Source organism: Etheostoma spectabile, chromosome 2, assembly GCF_008692095.1.
Source record: "Etheostoma spectabile isolate EspeVRDwgs_2016 chromosome 2, UIUC_Espe_1.0, whole genome shotgun sequence".
NCBI classification, from domain to species: domain Eukaryota; kingdom Metazoa; phylum Chordata; class Actinopteri; order Perciformes; family Percidae; genus Etheostoma; species Etheostoma spectabile.
In genome coordinates, this window is record NC_045734.1 from 20,011,383 (window position 1) to 20,023,726 (window position 12,344).

General features: G+C 40.0%; 1 protein-coding gene and 1 long non-coding RNA gene across 2 annotated transcripts in view; one reads left to right on the forward strand and one right to left on the reverse strand.

The window, feature by feature from the left end:
• The window catches only part of LOC116698496 (zeta-sarcoglycan), a 372,560-nt gene that overhangs the window by 359,585 nt on the left and 631 nt on the right, over window positions 1-12,344 (forward strand). The window contains exon 8 of the mRNA XM_032530441.1: window positions 10,500-12,344. This exon is cut by the window's right edge and continues 631 nt beyond it. Coding sequence (XP_032386332.1) covers window positions 10,500-10,706 — 207 coding nt within the window. The 3' untranslated portion in view covers window positions 10,707-12,344. The remainder of the gene's footprint in view (window positions 1-10,499) is intronic.
• Window positions 9,997-12,344, reverse strand: part of LOC116698675 (uncharacterized) — a 13,982-nt gene continuing 11,634 nt past the window's right edge. Inside the window, exon 3 of the long non-coding RNA XR_004334281.1 lies at window positions 9,997-10,007. This is a non-coding gene — a long non-coding RNA (uncharacterized LOC116698675). The remainder of the gene's footprint in view (window positions 10,008-12,344) is intronic.

Consider the following 12,344-nt stretch of genomic DNA (forward strand, 5'->3'; position numbering starts at 1 on the left):
GCTTTAAGTTTTGACTGACAGAATGGATGAAAGAAGTAGTGTGAGTAGAGGGACAGAAGTGTGACAAAGGTTAAAGGACAATGAAAGTACAATTTCACCCACAAACCACCACACTTGATAACACAAAAATGATGCACGTACAAACACACATAGTTGCAGGCTCAGCTACCTTGCTGCCCATTCCTCCTTCCCTCTCTTGCTCCCGCACTTACACATGGAACACACACACAACAACACACGAACACCACCCACACAAACAACACAAATAGGTGGGAGGTTGTGAATCTATATGATGTATTACACAGAAATTAGGCATGTGAATGGACAGACGTGGAATGGGTGTTGACAATGGACTCTAATGGCAGGCTGGAGAGAGACTGAGAGCGAAGTCACACAGATGTAATGGGGACATGAAGCGATATCAGTCTGCTTACTGTACCTTACACAACACTCTTACTCCACACACACACACACACACTGAGACATCCACAGGGAGACAGTCGTAGAGAATGTAACAGTAACACAAAAAAAACATGGACAGAGAGCAGCGCAGAAAACTGAACACAAACCAGTGGTGTAGATAGTAACTAAATAATAGAGAGAGAAATGCAGATTAAACTCCCACACTCAACGAAAGACGGAGCTGGGTTACATCAGACTGCAATCACAGAATAACACATGCAAGCACGCACCGCACGCCCGCACGCACGCACACACACACACACACACCACACACACACACAGATCATAGATGATAGCCTTGGGCAGCGTGAGTATAGGCTAAGGATTTTCTAACATTAATCACACCTTTTGAAAAACATCCACTCTCAGCTATTGGCAGGTATCTATAATCTGTTATCTCCACACCACCACACACACACACACACACACACACACACACACCACACACACACACACACACACACACACCACACACACACACAGCGCATTTTAGCACACTGCACATCTTAGGCACAAGAGCCTCTCTGCTTACTTCAAAACTTGGTTTCATCCCCAAACTACAGAAATGTGTGTGTGTTGTGTGTGTGGTGTTTGTGTGTTGTGTGTGTGTGCGTACATACATGTGTGTCTACGTGTTTTCGATGTCTGGGCAATCTTAGGTGTTTGAGTTGGTGTATGTGTGCACATGGCGGATGCTATGTATACATCCAGTGTATGGATACATTTGTGGTAGTGTACTGATTTTTGTGTGTTTGTGTGTATATGTGTGTAATTATATGTTTGCAAGACTTCAAAGCATCACTGTGTATGACAGGGACTTACCCCCTGCCAGGATTCTAATTCACTCACCATTATGCCTTACCCGCGGTAAAAAAAAACAAGCAGCGGGGAAAATACATAAATAAATAAAAAGCCAGTCCCAGTGTACCAGCCCAATACACCTCCAGGCTACAGTGTCTTATAAAACCCAGCAATTTGTCAACAAACAATGAAAACTCATGGTAACCTAACTTTGTTAAAAGTTTCTGTAGTAACCAATGTCATCTTGCTACAGTCAGCTGCACAACACAAGAAAACTCAAGTAAACAGCAAATAAAAAAGTTTTACCTTGGGCATACATGAACACAAAGTTATAAATGTGCATTAAGGGCATTCAACTCTTTTACATGTCTGAAGAGATTTAAGGTATGATGACACTTAACATTTTTTTTTCCTTTATGGTGTATCTGTTTTTTAAAGCTTGATTTACTATTATTCCTTGACATTGTTTACTCAGGAATGACACTGACTTTGGTCTGACTTTACCCGAGCACAACTACAATATCAGTTCCAACCCCATGAAGGACACATACTACTACTACCAGTTTTCCAGCATTAACATCTCACCAAACTGCATTATGTATTAGCTCACTGCTTTGATTGGCACATCCTGACTATTGTGCACTCTTCTCTTAATAGGCGATCCGTCTCTTCTGTTGTTTCTGAGGTGAAAAAAATACCTGGACCTCTAAAGCTCAGCATTTCAAGAACAGAACAAACAGTTTTTAACAGAGACGTGGTCTGGTGAGCCATGGCTGGAGAGACTGGCTCCTAAGGTGAGTGTCAAGTGAAATAAAACTCAAAACATACACTTGAGGCTGCAGCAGCAATCCACTAATATGTGCTTATCATTCATTAAACACTGTTAACGTGCTGCACAACTTCCTGTTGTCAAAGTGGTGATTTTCTGAGCTTTTTCTTTTATATTATAAATGTATCATCTAGACTTCTGTTTGACTTAAACAGGAAACACTAAATGATCTCATTGTTTTGGAAGATGTTTAGCAATCCTTTTTCAAAAAGAGTGTCTTTAGTATCACTCTCTGGCAGGATCTAGAAAACTTCACGGGGTTGCAAAGGGTGGCAAGAGATCTTGCCAGGGTGGCAGGGGAAGACGGTACATGGGACCTCCATGTAAACGCACTATGCCCACAATGCCTGCACATCCTGCTAAGCCCTGAACTGCTACAACTAATATTTCTAGTCATAGTTCCATTCCCGTTATTGTGGACTATAATTGCCACCGGTCATCATACCAACTGCTATAATTATTATGAATATACTCTCTATATCTGTATCCGCCTCTGTGTCCCAACGACAGGTGGCAGGTGGCTGCCCACCAAAGAGCCTGGGTCTGTCTGAGGTTTTTGCCCAAAAGGGAAGTTTTCCTTGCCATGTTGTACGCTTGCTCTGGGGGAATTGGTTGGGTCTTTGTAATTATATGTGGTCTAGACCTACTCTATCTGTAAAGTGTTTTGAGAAGAGTGAACTTTGATACAATTTGATACTATAAATAAAATGAATTTAGCTGAATTGAATTTAATGAATTGCTCATATTTACTGATACAGCAAATAAAACGAAAATAGAACAGAATGTCTTATTTTGTCAGTAATTATTATCAAAAAAAGGTCAAACAAATGCTATGACAGAGACACTGTAAAACATCATTAGATGCTGCCCCCCTTGCGCCCCCTGTTCCCCCGTAGATCCACCCATTGCTCCTGGAGAACATTTCTGTGTCTGCTTCTCAGCAAAACAGCAAACAAACATAAATGTAACTATTTTGCCAAATAATTGGTGTTGTAGTTCTCCCACTGCCACTGGACCTTTTTCGCAGACTGCATGTAGCCGGTCTGAAGTATTGGAGGAGAAACACCCTGCTTTTAAACCGTCCATTGACAATCGGCTCCGTCGGATCCCGTTGTTCCACAGGGCACATTCTCAGCACCATTGCAAGATGGCACTTTATATTTTAGTTTATTTAGATGACTACCGTAGCATTTTAAAACATACTGCAATTACGCAGTCTTGGCTATTTCCTCCAAACAAAAATAACTGTTCCAAAAGTTATGTAATTCTGAAGATAACTGGGCAGTGAACCTTTTGAACATACTAGTTAATCCGCTTTTAATCAGACAGATAAGATGGTCAGGTTTGGTCATGCTTGTATCCAGGTGCCTGGTTGACTTGTTGTCTGATTTTCTCATTTAAAACAATAATTGGGTGAGACACCTAATGCAAGCTGAGAGTGTTCTTTTCTAAAATTCAAAACTCGGTCCATTTAACATCATACAATACAATGTGACTGCAGCTTACATAGGCATGCAGGAGTGAGCTTTAGTTACATTGGTACGTAAAGATTTATGTACCTCAGTGGACTGGTGTAACACAAACTGACCCATAACTTTCTTTGTGCAGTAAAGTGAAAGTGTTGTGTGGGTATGTGTTTCTAATGAAATATGACAAAAAGTTTGAACGCACTTTGACGCACAGGTTTGATAAGTAAGATGTCTTTTCTTAGGTTACAGCAGACAAATAAACTGCAGCATTAAAAATGCATTGTGTTCTCTTTTCTGCACCCACTTCATCCTTCATTTACGTCTCTTGTCCACCCAGACTAGACTCCCTCCTCCTAAACTACTCCTCAACACACTCCTAACACTTGCTCTGATCTCCGCCGAAGGCACTTTAACCCTTGGATCTCCTCTGCTGTCTTTTCCCCCTCCTCCTCCCTCCCCCTTTCATCCCAGGAAAAGCTCATCCTTTCATCACAGCCTTTCCCTCCTCTCTTACTGCACATTTGCCTCCCACCCTATTCTGCCTGTTTTTCAGCTGTGCAAAAGGAAATCATCCATGAAAAATGTTTTGACCCTTCATAATTGCCGCTTCTTGCGTGTTTCCCATCGCCCTCACACCAGAGCCTCGTGCTTGCTAAACTGATATCGGGGAGAGGTGTATTCAGACCCACACATACACTCATGCTGCACGCACACACCCAACCACCCACCCAGACTTATACATTTATGCAAATGCATAAGGGACACATGGAGACTGTCATACCCGACACAGACACAATCCCACACTTCCTCATTATTTATGTATGCAGGGGGTAGACAAGATAAGCACCTCCATATCCCTGCAGTAATGTGTCTTGGGACTGTGTCACTGACTGTGAGGTTGTGTCTATGATCATTTGTGAGGCCAGAGTTTGTAGTGTTCCTGTACTCACTGCCTGTGCATATTGTATGTCTATACAGTAAACATATATACATCAAGAAAAAGGAAGGTTTTTTTAGGTTACATTTTAAAGGACAGGTTACATTTCTCGTTATTCCTCTTTTTCCTGATAACAGACTTTCCCCGTTTTTCCTTAATTTTCATTGCCCACTTCTCCTGTTTTGCCTGTTATTTTTATTATTATTATTATTATTATTATTATTATTATTATTATTATTATTATTATTATGCTTTTAACATGTTGTTTACACAGATTTCTGTCTCAAATGTGAATAAAATGATCTTAATGTGAGCAAAGTGAGCTTAATATTCAAAATATGTCAGCTATAATATGGTTGAATTTTTACTTTTGGCGCCCCATACTTTGCACGTCCGATACCGGATAAGCGGATGAAGATGGATGGATGGTCCCATACTTTGGTTTTCAAAACTCATTTGATAAAATGTTTTATCATGTCAGACTGACAACAAGGCTCTTTTTCTTAGATCCTCTAAAAAAGATGTCTCACAAAGTTTCATTAAATCCTCAGCTACAATCCACTTCACACACACAGATATTTTAGGCTTTTCATTCCTTAACATGTATGAGTTTACCAGTTGCTGAGGTATGTACAGCAGAGCCTGGAACATGTGTGTGGTGGACTGCTACTCATGATCTAAAGCAACTTATTGGGACTTTAGCTTATTCACGTATCCCCCAGAGTTAGTTAAGTCCATACATTCCCTTCTCATCGGCGTGCGTGTCGTAACTCTGTCTGGCACCCCCAGCGCTAGCCTAGCTTACCACAGATCCTGTAACCGGCTTAAATTAGCCTATTGCTCCAAATAAGTGACAAAATAACACCAACATGTTCCTATTTACATGTTGTGATTTGTATAGTCACAGCGTGTACAAATAACAAGGTCACATGAGACACATCCATCTTCTAACCGTATACAAACTAGGAACTATATTCTCAGAAGCTTTAATGAAAAGAAAAATACAAGAAAGAAATTTGTGCTGACCTTTATATGTGAATTCAATGGTCTTTCTCTCCTGACTCGTAGCACCATAAAGGATTTCAAATGACTTAATATTAACGTGACAATAGAGATCACTCTTGATTTGCTCATAGAGGTGAGAGGAATGGGAGAACAGAGGTGTGATCAATGTAATCATACAAACACATGCACGCACACATACAGACACAATGCAGACATGCCGCTGAATATGCTTAGAACAATGCACACAACAACAAGCACTCCTTCATATTAATTCACATACAGACCCATGTCCTTACAGACACACACACATATATATGGCTTATAATAGGCCGACCTAATTCTTAGAGACACTTTAATTTGGGATGAATGTCAGCACTAATCCGACCTTAAGCTGCAAAAAATGACTTCCACTCCCCTTCTTGTACTTCCCTTTCTTCTTTCCATCCGTCCATCTATCTGTCCATCCACCACCTCTCCTCCACTGTATTCACTGCATGCTATCGGGCAGCTATCCCATTTTTATCTTTCTATCCATCTGCTTTCCTCTCACCTCCTTTCTATTGATATCTTCCTCACTCCATCCCTCCTTGTAAGTCTCTCATCTCCACTACTGTAATCACCCTAGCCTCTTTCGAATCTCTTTATCTATTTATCTGTTATGTTATCTATTAAGCATCCTCTCCCTTCCTCCTTGTTTATCTCCCCATCCATTCCTACTCTCTATCTCAATCTTTTCTCTATTCTCTTCCCTCCATCCCTTCCTCCTTCCTCTGTTCCCCTCCCCTCAGTATGTTTTCGCTATGTTTCCAATGTCATGCAAGAGAAACCAGTAATTTTATTGGCATTACCTCACATAAACATGCACCTATCTCTCCTTATTCTCCCATCCCCTTTGCCATAATTTTAGGTTTTCATTGATATGGCAAGCAGGCTGTCGGAATTAGATTTTGGTTATGTTGCCAACTGTGACTGAGTCCTTTCCTCTGTGAGGATATAGCTGAATCCTGGCAGCTTTTGTTGGGGAGCATACCTAGACATTTAGAGATGTATTTTGGCTGAGCACATGAGAAGAGAAGGACAAGTATTAGTTTTTACGAGCTATACAGTAAAGAGTCTTTTTGTGATTGATAGTATGTCTTATTAAAACCAAGCATGGCAGGCTAATGAGAAAGCTGTACACAGTAGTATTTTGTATTATTTGAACAACTAAAACAAAACCTTTTTTTCCAAAATGTTTGTGTGGAAACAGGACTATTGTGACGATAATGCACACATAGGTAGCTTCTTTATAGCTAGAGTAACATGAGCTCAGTGGCATTACACTTGTGACTGGACAGCTCCAAAAGCATCCCAATATTCCTATAATGAAAGGTTTGTGGCCAAACTGATTATTGGACCTTGCCTGTTGAAATTCTGGAAATGTGGACTCCCATAAAGCATTTGAAATAAAATGTAATTTTACATGAATTAATTCACCCATCTTGCCGAAACTCGTCAGTAGTTTCGTCAGTGCATTAGTTGAAAATACTGTAAAATTTACTGAAGTGACAAAGACACAATGTGATTTTTTTTATTCCACTAGGGGTATTGTATTTAAGAGCAAAAATGTTAAGAGAAAAGATGCTCAGAATTTTTTTCCTAGAGCTAGGTGAGGTTGAGTGATTTCACTACTGCATGCTTTGCTTGGTGATGTTAAACCCGTAAGGGGAGTATATAGACAGTAGACATCAAAATTCTACCAATAGGTTTAGCACCTGCTATAATCCCCATGTCAACCTCCTCAATTGTACCAATCAACATACCTTTAATCTACAGGGTAAAATAAGTTTAAAAACACCCAAGGACACTTTATATTGGAGAATGGAAATAAATAATACATGCGATATTGTAGGGTTTGAGATCTCACTGAGTGAAAACTTCTGAGCTATTAGGGATGACTCAATGTCTAAAGTGCCCATATTATGGGATTTGGGGTGTTATTTTTGTCTCTGGTGCTTCGACAGGTATACAAACTTGGAAAAAATATATTCATGTTGTTTTGAGTGAGATACAAGTTTCTGAATTTCCTCTGCCTTCAGTCTCCGGGTGAGCTGTTCAAAATTTGCATGGCTTTCTACATAACTATACGACGAGGTGGCTAACCGTAACATGCTAGCGCTAGCATGCTAGCTCTTTCTCAATGGCAAAACACTGCTACAACACACACTGGCTCACCATAATCTACAAAAGAACTACGTACATGTCCCTGTTCTGCAGGTATTCCACAAGTGCGCTCTCGTTTAGAAGAAGTCTCCCAGTTGAACCTGCCTTGTACTGACCAAAGTAGGAAAAACAGTTGCTAGCTGATGTTATCATTACCTAGCAACTGCACATGTGCAACTCCCAACAAAGATAGTAAAGAAGTGAGATATCTCACTAAGTAGCTAAAACAGATCCCCAAAAACCCACAGGGTGAAAACAGGATCTGCAGCAATGTGCAGTACAACAAAAATATGGTGTTTTTTGAAAATGTAACCATGTAAACCTATTTTGGTACAACTTCAAAATACAATTATGAACCTGAAAATGAGCATAATATGTCCGCTGTAAGGTTGCCTCAGTCGGTTACCTGCCTACCTATCTTCAGGTTAATGGCTAATAGATGTACTGCTTTTAACGGCACATATATTTAAAGGCAAGATGAGCATACCTCTGCTCTGCTCCATCATGCAGGAAGTGTGTGTGTGTGTGTGTGTGTGTGTGTGTTTGTGTGTGTGTGCGTGCATGTGTGTGTGCGTGCGTGTGCTGTATGTTGTTTATACAGCTTGCAATATGCCCCGTCAGCCAGTGTGGGATCATTAGTTATACTAATTGGTTCCTAGCTGTTAAGGTTTCTGAATCCTTCATTCGTCTCTTTTCCCCTTTTCCTTGTTCATCTTATCTCCCTCTCTTTATGTCGCACCTTCCACTCTCAACCACTTCTAATGTGATTTTTTTTCCTCTGTCATCCTTTCATCCCTATCTTTTCCTCTGTCTTTTTGCACTCATGGATATTTTTCTGCACATGTTTACTGTTCACTGTTCACTTCCCCTCTCCTTATTTCTAAAATGAAGAACATGAATTATGGGGGTACTGATGTCTGCTGAGATTACTGCCCAGCCTTGGGGTGTGTGAGTGTGTATGTAAGAAAGAGGAAATGCAAGAGAGCAGTACTTCCTTGAACAGTGAAAATTGCAAAAGTAAAAAATAAGCAGGCATAGCAGTCAATAGAAACCAAGATTGTGTAATGATTCATATTTGAAACCCAACTTGTATCAATCTGAAGATAGGAGGAGTGGACTGAAGGATGATTGGAAGTGAGAGGAAAAGAGAAGTGCTGTTCTTTGAAAAATAAGAAAAACACCACTGTCTCTTAGGGTCTCTGTCTATATATGTCTTCTTTTCTCTCTTTCAGTTAGTCATCCATCTTTCCAACCCTAACCCTTTATTCCATCTTTCTTATTCCATATTTCTTAATTATAAGTTCTGGATAAATAAAAGGTACATTTTGTGTGTACAGTACAGTGCACACAAGAAACAACACATATCAGCTTTATTATGTAAGACTCAGACATCAACCAGTGCCACTGTGCTGGAGTACCCAATCACAGGTTTGCAATGTGTCAAATGAATTTGTGGTAATGTGATTAAACCCAAAATTATTTAGGATTGTGTGCTTTTTAAACAATATCAACTAAATGTATAAAGGTCAGCCAATACTTTATCAATAAATCCTTTTCAACATTAACACAGACACTTAGTAAGCAATATTTTAATCTTCTCTGTCTGAAATCTGCCATACACCTCTGCTATGTTTTATTTAAACATAGCGTGCTACTTATCAAAGTGAAACATTATGTTTTGGTAGAAGTAATCAGTAGATAAATTTAGTTACCTTTTTCATTGAGGTAATGTGTAGTAGTAACTGTAACTAATCACTATTTTTTAGTAACAATACAACACTGTTTTTGACACATGGTCCTTATGTATAAGGCTCAACATCAGGTAAGTATGCATCAACGTTGTTAATGTTAATGCACTGCAGTTGGCATTTTGTTTTAATGGCAGTTATTCCCAAACTATTAGTCAGATTTCTAAAAACAATCTAAAAACACAGTAAGCCAGTAAAGACCCTTTACCGTTGTTTGTTTGTGAATTGCAATTTTATTTTATCTTTTGCAATATTTTAAGATAAACTTGACTGCGCACAGGATCTGTTAAATCCAATGGCCTCCATCAACTAACAAACCCGCCCTGCAGCCCAAACTGATCAAAATTCCTCCAGGTGAAGATCTAGTTGCATTGGAAAACATTTAGGAAAACCTATTTGCAAGTTTCTTTCCCCAATATGTTGACTAGCTTTGATTGTTTGATGGAAAACATCATTATAAATGTGATATTGCAGCAAATCAGCTTGTGTCAAACTTTGTTTGCCTTGTGTATTTCTTGCTGCATACTTTGCATTGTGTCTATCTGTCCCCGTCACTTTGTTTTCCCCTCACTCCTCTCCTACTGATTCCCTTGCTTTTCTCTTCACCTATTTTGCCCTCTGCCTTGTTCACTCCCGCTCTGCCTCTTCATCAAAAGAGAACCGTTCTAAATAGAAATTCCCCCTCTGTCTCCATAGATCTTTCTTCATGACAACCCCAGTCGACCACAAAGAGTATAGTAATCCCCTAAGGCAATGTGTTCTCTCTTTCTCCAAATCTACAACCCCAGTTTCTTTTCTGTTTTTATAAAAAACATAACTTTTTTCCCTTCTGTTTTTCTGCGTGTTATTTTAGGCACTGATACAATCCATGTGAGCTCACTACCCTACAGCAGTAACATCAATTTCTGTGCATCAATGTTGATGTTTTATACATCATTTTATTGTCTTTCTTCTTTTCTTTCTTGTGTTTTATTGTCTTTCTTTTGTTCTTCATGCATTGCTCTGAAATCAAAGTTTTCTAAATCATTTTTCTTTTATGTCCACAGATCTTTCTAGATGCCAACACCATCAGGCTGGGCAACATTCCCCATGGCAGCGCCGTGGACCCCCTGGAGGGGGCGCCAGCAGGTACTACCTACACCAAACAGACTGTGTATGAGCTTTGTGCCTGCGCTAATGGGAAGCTCTACCTGTCCCCAGCTGAGAAAGGCTCTACCTGCCAAACCACCAGTAACTTTTGTCTCTGGAGCTGAAATTGGGAGGTCAACAGACACCCATGACACATGGACTATTTTAGAGTTTGAAGATAATGCTAGCCAACGGACTGAATCACCATGGATTATGGCTTGGTGGGAAGCTAATGCCAGCTAATGGACCGAATCCACATTGATGCATGGGGAGAAGTTCATGTTTGTTAACCACTCAAATTACATGGATTACAACTGGGCAGGAAGCTAATGCTTGCTAGCAGACCAAATTAACAAGAGGACTGTGGCTTGGTGTGAAGCTACTGCCAGCTAAAGGACTGAATCATCATGGACTAGAGCTTGGTGACAAACTTTTGCCAGCTCACCAACCAAATTAATATGGATTGGTCAGTTGCTAAGGCTAGTCAAGAGCTAGCTGGTGGGTGTGATGCTATGACGCTACTTATGGACATCAATGGCCAGTCTCACTCTGGGGCTCTTGTTGGCTGTCTTTAATATTGTTGAATTGCTGCCATGAAGTTTTCTGAAAGTCACAAGGATTACATTTTGCGGTTTCCTGGGAACAGCAAACTCCCTTACTGGAAAACTGCTGATTTTGTTAGGATGAACAGATATGGTGATGGACTGTAAACACTCCAGCAGGGACATGGAGAAGGACTCAGTTGGCTATTGGCTATCAGTGTGGACTTTGGTTAAGCCTTCCAGGTAGTTAACAAATAAATCAGACAATGGTTTAGTCTAGTGAGAAGCTAAGGTTAGCTAACGGACCAATCTATACCAGAAAGGCCTTCCCCCTCTCCCCCTCTAGTCTTTTAACCCAAATGTTGACATGTGACCCTTCTGTATTAATCTGCACCTGATAGTGAATATGCTGTCCAACCCCACTTTTCATAAGATAACTAATGCAATTACGGTTTAACGTTTTCAATTAACGTTGAATTCACCAGCTTTTCCCCCTTATATTTTAAGATTTTCACATTCTCTTTTATCTTATTTTAGTTATCTTTTCTGAAATATTTTTCTTGTTATTTCTTGGAATCCTGTTGTTTTTCCATTCAAAATCCTTATTAGTACCAGAGGCAGGGTTTCTCCCCCTCACTACCAAAAGACGTGTCTCTGGAGTCATTCTATCTGGGCATGTGATACTATCTTGCCAGACAGAAACAACTGGAGTGAAGAAAATGAAAAGTGAGTTAAGTCTTACCTTAAATTAAGGCTCAGTTGGATGCCATGGCAGACTGACCAATTTATGGTATAGGGCCAAACTTCCAGTTAGGCAAAGGCACCAGTCTGGCAACAGCCAGACCAATTTTGGTCTTGTTATGGACCGTTATGCATCTTCATCCAGCGTTCCTTGACGGTCAGACTTTTTTCCTTCTATTTGCATGACCTTTCTGCTCTTCTTGCTAAGAACTCTTTCTTCTTGGTCATGTTGGTTTCCTTTGTCATTGAGAAACGTTTCTGACCCCACTCGCCTTTTAGTTCTTTCTTAAGCTTATTTTTAATTCAGTATTTTTTACCACCCATTACTCCTTTTTTGCCATCCCAATTTCTGCAATATAAGCAAGAAAAGTCAAGAAGGTCCAAAATATTCTTTTGGGTGTTATTTTTGATATATTCCAAATGGGGGGAGGGGGGAACAGTGTAAATGGCCCCAAGCTGGCTAACCTAGCGCCCAACCTC